This window comes from Gastrolobium bilobum, unplaced genomic scaffold (assembly GCF_033153095.1).
Source record: "Gastrolobium bilobum isolate Gb01-03AN ecotype WA unplaced genomic scaffold, APGP_CSIRO_Gbil_v1 utg19603, whole genome shotgun sequence".
NCBI lineage: Eukaryota > Viridiplantae > Streptophyta > Magnoliopsida > Fabales > Fabaceae > Gastrolobium > Gastrolobium bilobum.
Window position 1 is genome coordinate 162,199 of NW_026895844.1, and position 12,733 is coordinate 174,931.

General features: G+C 36.8%; 1 protein-coding gene across 2 annotated transcripts; it reads right to left on the reverse strand.

Annotated features, from left to right (window-relative positions):
• Positions 1 to 26: 26 nt before the first annotated feature.
• Positions 27 to 9,394, reverse strand: LOC133296364 (phosphatidate phosphatase PAH1-like). Of its 2 annotated transcripts, none has more exons than XM_061495326.1 (11): positions 8,957 to 9,394; positions 7,204 to 8,778; positions 6,517 to 7,097; positions 6,347 to 6,420; positions 5,611 to 5,695; positions 4,356 to 4,442; positions 3,098 to 3,170; positions 869 to 912; positions 648 to 776; positions 458 to 559; positions 27 to 364 (listed from the first exon to the last, which is right to left on the reverse strand). In XM_061495326.1, the coding sequence occupies exons 2-11, from the start codon at positions 8,633 to 8,635 to the stop codon at positions 314 to 316; spliced, it is 2,658 nt and encodes an 885-aa protein (XP_061351310.1). In that variant the 5' UTR covers positions 8,636 to 8,778; positions 8,957 to 9,394; the 3' UTR covers positions 27 to 313. The 2 variants fall into 2 exon arrangements, with proteins under 2 accessions (XP_061351310.1, XP_061351308.1); XM_061495324.1 differs by having other exon boundaries at positions 7,198 to 8,778.
• Between the last annotated feature and the right edge of the window lie 3,339 nt (positions 9,395 to 12,733).

The window sequence follows — 12,733 nt, forward strand, 5'->3', positions numbered from 1 at the left end:
AAATACACCAAGGTGTAAGACAATTTATTTATTTTTTAGTAGTTAAGCGTAGTACAATTTAACATGTAAGCCAAATGTTATACAATTCTGTTGATGGGGTGGATTGTAATAAACCAAGATTTAATGAAGATCAAAAAAGAAGGAGAGCAAGGGCATGGCCATCACAATGAAAATAATGTTCTTTGAAAACTTACATGCCCATCAATGAATTACAGTATAGAAGGATACTCTCCAATCAATTATAGAAGGAATGTCTGGCTTTTTGGTTAACATCTCGGATGGTTCAATACCAGGGAATTCTTGTCAAAGGGAACTAAACATCTGGCAATGGCATTTTCCAAAAATTCCATGAGTTGAAATCCTCCTGCAATGTTCAGAAATTAAAAGTCAAAATTGTTGGTTTAATAAAGTTTCAAAATTGCCATTCAAATGGGGGGGTTTGGAAATGATTTGTCACCTGCTCTACCAAAGAAGTAGGTGGAAACATGTCATTAACGAGGGTATGTAATGATGTATATGACTTTGCACCAACAATACGTTGACTAATAGCCACCTCACCCTGTTAGTTTTCGTAGTCATTTAGTTGGTCTCAAGGAAGAACTAAAGAAAATACTAACTGTTAAGAAATATTAATCCAGGATGCACACCTTAGGATTAATAATGAATATTTTGCCCTTCGGGATTCCAATCTTCCTATAACTAAGTTCATCTGTGTCTCTATTGCCAAATCCAGCATAGAATGGATTATAATCAGAAGGGAAAAGTCTCTTGATATCCTGCAAAAAAATATTGCTGCTAAGAAGATGCCTTCTAATAGCATATCCGAGTTTATATTCAGTGACATGATTTTTTGAGTTCAGAAAGTCACCTCTAAACAAGCAATCTTGAACTCGTGAGGTGCTCTTCTTATCACTTCCATCGGTAAAGGGACCAAGCACACAAAATGGCAAGTCAGAGACATATCACAAATCCACTTTCAGGGGAAAAAAGATCGATGATAATAAGCATGTAAACATATGGGTAATGCATGATTATAATATTTTTGTTGTCTAAATAAAAAAGAACTGATTTTAATGGGTGTCAGGTATATATATAATTAAACTCCATGAAATAACAAAAAGAATAGAAGGTTGTCAATGTTTTTCACAATTGATAAACCAAAGAAATTTTAGCAGGATTGTAAATTACATTGTAAATTTTAGCGGGATTGTAAATTTTAGCAGGTTATAATAATTACATGATATTGATAGTATTAGAGTAGATAAAGGTGTACAGCTCTACTGCATCTTGGATTTATTGCTAGTAAATGTGATCCCTCACTGTTTATCTACAGGAAGTCAGCTCAATGTGTTTTTCTCTTGGTTTATGTTGATGATATAATCATCACTGGCAGTGATTCAACTTTTATTCAGTCTCTAATTCAACAACTTCATTCTGAGTTTGCTCTTAAAGATCTTGGGAAACTTGATTTCTTTCTTGGCATTGAAGTTCAGAGAGCATCTTCTGGAGCATTGAGTCTTACTCAGTCTAAATATATAAAAGATTTACTCAATAGGGCTCAAATGGCAGAGGCAAAAGGAATTTCCACTCCACTTCAATCTGGCTGCAAACTTTCTAAATATGGATTCAACTACTACTCAGATCCTTCTTTCTACCGTTCTATTGTGGGGGCTCTCCAATATGCTACACTCACTAGACCTAAAATCAGCTACTCAGTAAACAAAGCTTGTCAATTTATGGCTCAGCCTCTTGAAGAACATTGGGCTACTGTCAAAAGAATTTTACGTTACTTAAATGGCACCTTACATCATGGTATGTTGTTACATCCATGCAATCCTAGCCATTTATTCTCTATCACAGCATTCTGTGATGCAGATTGGGCTAGTGACCCTGATGATCGAAGGTCCACTTCAAGAGCATGTGTCTTTTTTGGATCCAACTTAGTATCCTGGTGGTCCAAGAAACAAAATCTTGTTGCTCGATCTAGTACAGAAGTTGAGTATCGCAGCCTTGCTCTAGCTACAGCAGAAGTTCTCTGGCTCAAGTCTCTTCTTCATGAGCTTCAAGTTCAGTTTAGTACTTCTCTCATCCTTTGTGACAATCTGAGTATTGTCTCTCTGTCTCATAATCCTGTTCTTCATGCCAGGACTAAGCATATGGAATTAGATATCTTCTTTGTCAGAGAGTGTGTTCTTACTAAGGAAATAAAAGTTTGCCACATTCCAGCCTTGGACCAAGTTGCTGACACTCTTACTAAGAGTTTATCTGCCTCACGGTTTGCTGTGTTGAGGGAAAAACTCAAGGTGGTGAACTCTTAGTTATCTCCATCCACCCTGAGTTTGAGGGGGCATATTAGAGTAGATAAAGGTGTACAGTTGTACACAGGGTTAATTTTGTAATTAGCAAAATAGATCAGTTTAGTTAATTGATTATAGTTGTAAATGAACTAGATGACGTGGCATAAATCTGAGCTCTATAAATGAGCTTCGTGTAATACTTTTCATTTTAATGAACTATTCACTCTCTCTCTCTTCTGTTCACTCTCGTTCTCTTTCTTCTCTCTCTCTCTCTCTGATTTCTTTGAGACAGCAGTATAGTCTTCATAAAGAAAGATTCATCAAACAAAAAGCAAAATTGCATCAGCAGAAAGTGAAGTCATTATTGTTGAGATATATAGTCCCACATTGGTTGTATGTGCAACTAATGTGGAGTTTATAAGGCCTTGGGCACTCCCATCCTTTGAGCTAGCTTTTGGGGTGGTGTATTCCAAGGTTCTTTACATGGTATCAGAGTCTCGCCGCCCCTCACTTTCTATTGTGGCGTTTCTTAGCACAGGTAGGCTGGGCCTGTTGCATTGTCCACTCTTCAAGCCCAATGGGTTCTCGTGTGAGGGGGCGTGTTGAGATATATAGTCCCACATTGGTTGTATGTGCAACTAATGTGGAGTTTATAAGGCCTTGGGCACTCCCATCCTTTGAGCTAGCTTTTGGGGTGGTGTATCCCAAGGTTCTTTACAATTATCATCACACAGCTAACAAGTGACTACATTGTAGGATTCAATGCAACCTTAATTAATCTCAGGTTAAAAGTGCCTCACCTTCTCGGAAAAGTGAGGGAAATAATCCATCAGGAGAAATAACAACGGGTCCATTTGGTAAGGTTTTTCCATCCTGCAAATATACAAAACTTTTATTTAGCTAAAGAACTATTATTGCAAAATGAGGCCAGAAAAATCAAACATGCCAATAAAAAGAGAACATAACAAAGAAATCTTTACTGTCTCTTCTCTCTCACACACACACATAGAGAGACATGGACAGGGGTAACAAAATGATAACTTAATTGCAAAAAAGTAAATAAAATGATGCAGTGTAGTTAAGGGCGCCCTTGGTACTGTCTTCTCTTGCCTTTAACACCTTAATGAAATTTTCCTGGTAGTCAAGTCTTCCAATTACGATCTTTAATATCTAGAACTTGTTACCCACTTATTATCCTGCTTTAAACATTTTTCTTTTTGGCTTTAATATAAAAATTAATGTTTGCATGATTAATTAACCTCACCTATATAGCAAGTTGATGTAAAATGTAAAATAGCCAAATATTTTACTGTTTTCTTCTTTTTATTCAGTCAAACTAGCAATTTTAGCATCTCCTGTTTCAAGGCATTAAAACCCCATGGTACCTTAAGGCCATCTTTGCCTTTGACTATGATACGATCCTAGTCAACAAACATACACAGCTACTGCCACGTCAGCTAGGAGTTTCCCAAATTGCCCCGTAACAGAATGGAGAGCGTGGAGGTGACTTGAAGGTAGTTATATACAAAGGGAAGGCAGCATGGTTGGGTATCTGGAATCTTAGTAGTGACTGGGCCCTTTTGGAATTAGGAGAGTGAGAACTCTAGAATTGTCTCACATTATCTTTTATTTCTTTGTGCTTTGTTATTTTGATTTCCAGTTCATTGTAATTGTCTTGATTTCCCTGTAATTGTCTCAGTGAGACTGTCTTGTAATTATCTTTTGCTCAATATATGAAAAAGGTGAAGTTATTCAGGCCAATGATCTCTGTTTCTGTTCTTATTTTCATGATCTGAGTAGAGGTTTGTAACAGACTACCTTGAAACGATGACTTAATAAGCAGCCACAGGTGCAGTTAAGAAAAACTAATGTCTTTGGATATTAAATCAAGATCCATATCGCTTCACAAAACTAGAAGGTGGATGAAAGTTGATGCCTACCTTTTCAAAGAAATTCTCATAGACAAATTCTTTGATGCAGCTACTTAGAAGCACAGAATAATTCTAATATAGGAAATTAAGCTGTCATTGATAATAGAAAACCAGGTTGATTCAATACCTGTTTCAGGTTAAGCAAGAAGTTCCTGGTTAGATATGCCTGGACAATTGCCCGGGCACTCAGAAACAGTAGCTGGTATCCATTTTCCTGACATAAAATCCGGATCTACTATTAGACATTGATCTTCTTGAGATACAAATCTATGGAACATTAGGTATCATGATATCATCATGCATGCTAGGCTACAATTTGCATTAGAGAGACAGTAAAAGTTATGCTAATAACCATTATATTTATGGGAAAACGTTTTGTCCATTTAGAGGACCTAAGTTGTGTCCTTTCACCCCCTTATAACTATGTACTCCGGGGAGTTATAATATTAAAGTTGTACTTTTTTCCACTTCTCACTTCAACCGACAGTTTCTCAAGAGAGAGAAAAAAGTACAACTTTAATATTATAACTATGTACTCCCTAGAGTACATAGTTATGAGGGGATAAAAAGACATAACTTAGATCCTTTAAAAGGATAAACTATTTTTCCTATATTTATTTGCGTTTTCATTCCAACGGAAGAAACGTAAGCAGAAATTTAGTCCAAAACCGAATAATGATAATAATAAAAATAACAACAATAATAGTAATAATAATAATAACAGCAACAATAACAATATTGATGAAATGCAAGTGAAAAAGGGGGGAAGTAAAAGAAAGCCATAAATGTTGTATGGTAACAACAACAGACCATGGACACTAGCCTTCCGAGCAACTGTGCTTGTTGATTGAGCAAAAAAATGACTTGACCAGGCTTCAGGCTCATTTGCTGAGCAATCTCAAGCCCAAGCTCAAAGGAGCAGGGTTCAGTTCCTTCCAAACCCATTTGCATTTATGGTCATAAGATCTTTAACAAACCCACCCCAGAGAGAGTGTGCTTTAAATAACTGCAGATGCAATAAGCAATTCTAGTCTACAGCTCAATTCATCCTTAAAATAGAATAGCCAAGAGGTATATAGATGTTACTTGGTAACTGAATTTTCTTTTCTTTGTCCCTTTGCCAGTTATACAAACTCAAACCACTAATTTGAGAATCATGTATACATCTTAGTTAAGAAACACAACATAGTAACCAGAAACATAATGAATAAGCAGCAACAACAAAGCGGAAATTAAATTAAACATTATATGTACAAGATGCTTCTTATAAAAATCCTATGAAGATCTGTTTCCATTTACCTTACCAAATTTTGGCCTTAACATTCCAACTCCAGCTGAATTGAACATAAGTTAGATCTTTATAAATAAAACAATGTACATACCTTAATGGCAGAGAAAAGCCTTGCCACTCCAGACTGAGTCCAATCTCTGCCAACTAAAGGCATGAACTGCCCCAAAACATCAGACCTAAAAGAAAGGAAAAAACAAGGTGCTGATTATGATTCTCAAACCATAATGCAATTCTGCCTTCTATTTCCTTTATAGTGTTTTTTAGTACAACTTTCATTCAGACATGTTTGTCTAGGCATAACGGCGAATGCAATCATGCTTAACATCTTTTTCTTATGCATGTACAAATAACTCAGACACAATTGGCATGGGTAAATACTTTTAAAAAACAACCCAGAGTAACAAAGACCATTCTGTTCAAGATTCAGTCAAGGGATCAGCCGAGGAATTTAATATAGAATGCACACAAGCTGATGATAGATGCTTTGGTTCATCCCACTCCGACAACAAGTCATTTAATGCACCATAAGATTACACAAAGCCTGAACCCAAGATGACAGACAACTAAAATTTGAAACTTCATATATTCAAATCAGATCCTGCACCCCCTTCCCTATTGTCCTTCTTTTGGTAACAGTCTCAACAGCATCAATAACTATCAAAATTTGAATGATAGGTGCCTACAGGGATTTCATCTTAAATAAATGTCCAATTAAATGGAGTACAAAGTCAGAAAGACGGTAGAGAAGAATAACAACGGTGAAGAAGCATCTATGTCAAGTTTGAAAGAATATTTAGTAGCACAAGAAGCATTATTAGTAGCCTTACTTGGTAATAGTTCCATCAACGTCCGAAATTACGATTCTTGCATTCCACTTCCATAAGTATATATGAGCATCAACCTGTTACGCAATTAAAAATTTTCTCTTAAATAAACAAAACCCAAGCACTGCATATAACTTCATATGGGAACTTAGACAATCAATAAATGTCAAAACCTGTTGTGTTCCAAGAACCCTTGTAGAGAAACTGAAGGTTACCCAATTTTGACCATCTTTGAGATTCAAGGATGCTATCTGCTCATTAGGGGGAACATTTGTCCTTACAAATTGTTTACGAGGAGATCCCTGGGTACTGGAAGTTGGAGTTGGCTCTACAAGAGATGCAGACTCAGAATCTAGAAATACCTCCTCATTTGATAAGTTGCTATTGGTGCGCTCAAGTGTCTTGACCTTTCGAAAAGGAAGAGACCAAATTCTCCATCTGCGTCCAGACGAAGGTGATCCAGTATCATCATATCTGAACTTTACTGCATCATCCTGTTCCACAGGAATTGCATCTTTGGGCTCAACAGGTAAATCTAAACCAAACGCAGTCATTCCAAGAACAAGAGGAGCAGCCTTTTCCCACGTCAAGTACCTCTCTTTAAATCTGATAATAAGATTTTGATTCTTAATTATTGATGGTGCAGAACTTGTAAAGTCCACTGCAGATATCCGATGTGCTTCAAACACTTCAGCAGCAGCTACCAAACCCATACCCGCCCTAAGTTCATGACCACAAAGTGAGATCTCAAATCCTGCAAATTATAAGATGAATGCAAGTAAGTAAATACTCCAATAATATCAAATAAATAATTGCAGAATCCAAGAGCAACTAATTTTCCGCACAGGTCTTACTCAAACCTGAATGACCTTGATCCCCTTTATTTGAAGTTTCTGTTTGAGGTTCCACTACCTCACTTGTATTACTAACACCTTCAAGTGCAGGGGATTGTTGACTCTCATCTACCACATCATTTGACACTGATTTGCCAATATGTTCATCATTCCATTGAGTATCAATAGTAACAGAATGAGAGCCAGAAGCAGTTTCAACTTCTACTGATGCATTTTTCTCAATCTCTTGAAGTCCCAAATCTGATTTTGGAGATCTATGGCCATCAGAAGAAATAGAACCATTTGGGGGAGACAACTCATCAACATTTTGAGATTGTACAATGTTCTCTTGTTCATTTTCATCAACTACCGGACAACTTGCATTAGATTTCATTGCCGAATTTTGAACCTCCAATGATGAAGCTAAATCATGTAAATCAGCAATTTTAGCCTGCTGGGCAAGTTCTTGTGGCTCCAAACAGCTTTCAAAAACATTCTCCCTCTCGACACCAGATACAACCCCTTCTGAATCAGTTTGCATATAAAGATCTTGATTTTTAGTCTCCAAGGTTTCCTGTACTTGACAAATATGTTCCTCCTCTCCTTGACAAACTTCAAGTGGGAGCACAGAAGTATTATCATCACCATTAGTGTTGCAACATGTGGGTGCTAATTCACCTGTTGGAGCATCCAGCTGACTAGTATAATCAGCAGCCGAAGCCGAAGCACTTTCGCCAGAACTCATCTCTTCATTCCCTTCACATAAGTCAGTCTCTTCACCTGGGCCCAGATGAAACTGAGGATTTCTTAATTGCACATTCTCCTCATTCTGCTCTGATTCTGAGATAGGGACAGTTAATATATGACCATCCACACTCACCAAGACCATCTCTGGAAGGGAACCGTGTGAGTCCACAAAATTCTCTCTCTCTGGACTCTCAAATGAATTAGACCCATATTCTGACAACTCAACTGAATCTTCAAAAGAAGATCGATCATCTTGGAATTCGTAAAATCTCCTATCACCATCAGATTCTGCCCTTTGAATTGGAGGGACAACTAAGGAATCACCTTCATCTTTCAACCGAAGCACCCCAGAATCCGAGATGCTATGATCAAGTTTATGAACATTACTCAAAAAACTATTATTTTTGTTACTAGAATCTTGAACAACCCCATTTGACTCAACTCCTTTATCATCATCATCCACCTCCTTCACAAAATAAGCCTCCCCAGAATTGTCAAGGTACATATGGAAGTCAGCTTCAACACCATTAACTTTTATTCTGACAATCTTTTCAGCACCTTTGAGAACACCCTGAAATTTACCAAACCGAACATACCAAGGCGTGCTCCGAAAGGTCCCATCTTGCTGCTGAACAACAATCACATCAACAGCTCCACCAAAGGGGTGAAAAGGGGTTGCAATCAAGCTTCCAACTCTGCCTACCACATTCATTTTTGTCAAAACACCAAAATACAAAAACAGACCCCCAAAGTTTAAGCCTTGCTTCCAATCAAAACAACCCCAACACTATACATGAAGTATTCCTCCAACCTTTGTCTTTTTCCAGTTATTATGGTTCCTGATCAACAACAGCACTGCATGGCAAACATAAATATCATTAATTTGGGAAAAATATATATATACAGATAGAAACAGAATAATCGATGTAATGTATAAAAATCAGAAAACAAAACAAAACTTTTTTCCCACCCAATAAAAATAAAAATGGAAGGAGAGCATTGACAATCCAAAGGTGAGAAAGCATAGACTTACAGATTCAGATAAAAATCTGGGGTCTCAAAAAATTGATGACGATTTTGGTTTATCTTCCCTTTCTTTATGCAATGAGGTTCTTAACTTCTTGTATTAGTACCCTTTGATACGCTCAATCCTCCACAACCTCCTCCTAGGTGGTTGTCAATTTTCTCGTGGAGGATTTGGATACCAGAAAAAAACCGGTTTCAGAACCCAACCCCTCTAACTCGTACTCACTACTCATTACATCGTTATTCCCATACCCATAATCTTCAATTACTTCAATTTTGCAACTATATTACGGGAATTAACTTGACGATAACGTATAAATTGCGAATCATAAACGGGGCTTTTTGGTCGATTTTGTTGGTTTTGGTGGTTCGGAATGGACCAACGGGAACACCGACCACCTCGTCTCTCTCTCGTCTGCAAGTGAAAATGTTTTCGAAAATATTAATGATACTTTGCTGGAATGACCAAATTGTCCTCCAATCACTGATCTATTCCTATCCCAAATTTGCTACAAAGGTTTATTCTCTTTCTCTCTTTCGGAATATTACTAATATCATGGCTTGTTCGGGAACTTTGTCATTTTCTAATTGGCCACGCGTTGACCACGTGATGTATTAGGTGACGGTTCAGGGTAGAAAAAAAGCAGATGAGAATTTAACGGGTGCCCCATACTGTTCTAATAAATATGGCATGACAATTTTCTTTTGGGGCAGGATGTTCTTACATCGGTGTAAAAGTTAGAAGTCTTACACTCAATCTTGACCATTGATCCACTTATATCCAATGACTCACATTACTAAAAAATTTGAGCCGTTAGATAAAAATGGAATCAACGGATAAAATTGAGAGTGTAACTTACACTGGTGTAAAATAATCCTGACCCATTTTCTTTAATAAAGTTTGCAACTTCGAATATTCTCTGTCTCAAACTAATATATTATCATTTTTCGTTATTTTATATTATATGATGAAAAGAATTGATGTTTTTCTTATTTTATTTGGTTAAATAATAAAAATAGGATAAGGTTATATTTATAAATTTTTTGTTTATAAACTCTTACAAATTATATTATGTCGGATCAGTATGATACTTTTGAGTAGAGTATTACCGATCAAATATAATATAATTTATAAGTTTGTAAAAAAAAATTAATATATATATATGTAAATAAATAAAAATGCATGTAAAAATATGATGATGTGCACAAAGCTTCTTCCTTTTTCCTTCTTTATAGATAAAGGAAAAATTAAAAAGTAATGGGAGTCACAAAAGTATTATTCCCCTTAATTTTTTTTTTTATCTCTATAAAATGTATATTAATTATGAGATGGGTATAATCTGTATTCCTCTCTTTTTCCTTCTATTCAAAAATTTCATTCCAAATAAACTATTCAGTAAAATATGTTAATAAGCTCAAACTACTGAATTGAAAAATAATCATAGTGAGTGCCTAGAGTGACGCATTAATAGAAGCGATGTACCTCTATTAATAAAATGTTTTGGACCTTGGAAGTGAATTCTACGATCATGCTGATTCGATATATCTCTATTAGTAAAATGTGTTTGATATTTAAGTGAATTCCTATGAAAGGAAGATCATACTAGTTCACTCCTATTTTAAAAGAAGTTTAAAATCTCAAAACAGGCAATAGGCCATACCCTTTCTTTGTTCCAACAAAGCTCCAGACCAATCAGGCAGGCCCAAAGCTCGGCATTGAAAGCAGTCTCACTTCCCAAGTTCCTGCAAAAGCCAAGAACCCAATTACCTGCACAATCACGAACCACCCCCCGCAAACCACCTTAATATGTTAACCATTTTGACTATTATTTGACCTACTAAAATAATATATTACTTTTTAATTATTATTTTTGTACAAGTAAGGAAACTAAACAGAAACAAAAAACCAACTACCTACCCAATATCCTAGGCACTATCTTCTCTAATGTCTCTCAACAAAAGACCTCTACAACCCTCAGGAGGCTCACTATACCAGACAACATTCCTATCCACTCTAGGAGCATGACCAGCCAACCAATCAGCTACTCTGTTACTTTCTCTATGCACATGAACAACCTTCACCATCCAGTTTTTCCCCAGCATCTCCTTGATCCTAAGCATGAGCATATGGCAAGGATGAGATATCACGCATCCCTGGAGAATCAATTCATGAGCATCCATAGAATCAATTTCAACAATCACCTGATGATAGCCTTTCACCCAAGCCCATTCTAAGCCAATTATTACTGCCCATAATTCAGCCATCAGCACATTGTCACTGCCAAGTATTTTTGAAAATCCAGAGATCCAATTCCCATGACAATTTCTTGCAAAGTACCCTTCTCATAGCATGCACCATCAGAATTAAACTTGATCCAATTGGGGGGAGGAGCTTTCCATTGAAAATTCATATCATTCCTAGTAGCTTAAGAAGCCAAGCCTTAAAAAACAAATTATTAACCACTGTTATATTCTGAATGAACGAATGAGCATAATTCACAATCTCGGTAGAAGTTTTCCAATCATCATTAAAAACCATGTTATTTCTTTCCTTCCATATCAACCAGCATATAACCCCAAACAACCTCCTCCAATCTCTATTTTGTTTTCTCCTGTTCAAGTTTCTTTCAACCCAACTTTAAACTTCTCCTCCCAAAAAGAATTAAACTCCATACCTTTAAAACATAGCTGCCAAATGTGTCTGGACCAGATGCATTCCCTGAAAATATGATTGCAATTCTCTACAGCATCCTGACATCTCATACATTTAGCATCCTCACAGAGATTTCTTCTCAACCTTTGATCATTGGTGAGCAAATTTTCACCAATAAATAACCAGAGGAAGGCTCTAATCCTCTGAGGACCCTCCCACTCCCAAGCCAAAGTCCAGTTTCTGCCATCATCATTATCCGGCGAACTATTCAAAGAATTATAAGCAGATTTAATGGAAAAAATACATGTGGATGAGTGATTCCAAATCACCTTATCAACCCCAGCTGCCTTAGATGGAGGGTTCACATTAGAAATAGCAACAATAGCCTCATCATCAAGGAATTTATTGAACTTTGACCACTGCCAGCATCCTTCATGATCTACACAGTCCACCACCCACCAATTATTTGCTTCCTCCGGAATGGGCTCAATAACTCTATCTATCAGCCTTCCCATGTCATGGACCCATTTATCCCACCAAAACTTTTTTCTATTCCCATTTCCAATATGAATTCCCACCCCATCATGAACATGTCTCCAGCTTTTGCAAACTCCTTTCCAAGCGTTAGAATTAATTCTAGCTTCTTTTAACATAGGAATTAAATCAGCACCCACCTTATATTTACTTCTCAGAATTCTGGCCCAGAGAGCACCATTATTTTTCATCACCCCATAACCAATCTTCATAGCATAAGCTTTGTTGATCAGCCTCTGATTTCTTAACCCGAGACCTCCATCCTCCTTCATCCTGCATATATTTTTCCAGCTCACCAGATGCACCTTCCTTTTATTAGGACTTCACCCCCAAATGAAGCTCCTAGTCAGCTTCTCCACCTCCTTGCAGATATTGATAAGAATATAAATGGTTTGCATTGTATATGTTTGAAGAGCTTCCAGGACAACTTTGGCCAATGTGATCCTCCCTGCTAAAGATAAAGAGGCTTGATTCCAAGAAGATAGCCTAATCTGCACCCTTTCCACCACATAATTCAAAGAACTTCTGGAAACTCTTCTATGATTTAGATTAACACCAAGATATTTTTCCAGATCACTAGTAATTCCCACTCCAAGA

Coding starts and splice junctions, on each gene's coding strand:
- LOC133296364 (XM_061495324.1), bottom strand. CDS start 8,635: ATGAATGTGGTAGGCAGAGTTGGAAGCTTGATTGCAACCCCTTTTCAC. Junction 4,443..5,610: donor GGCTTTTCTCTGCCATTAAG/GTATGTACATTG, acceptor ATTTTATGTCAG/GAAAATGGATACCAGCTACT. Junction 3,171..4,355: donor TCTTGCTTAACCTGAAACAG/GTATTGAATCAA, acceptor GTATATTTGCAG/GATGGAAAAACCTTACCAAA.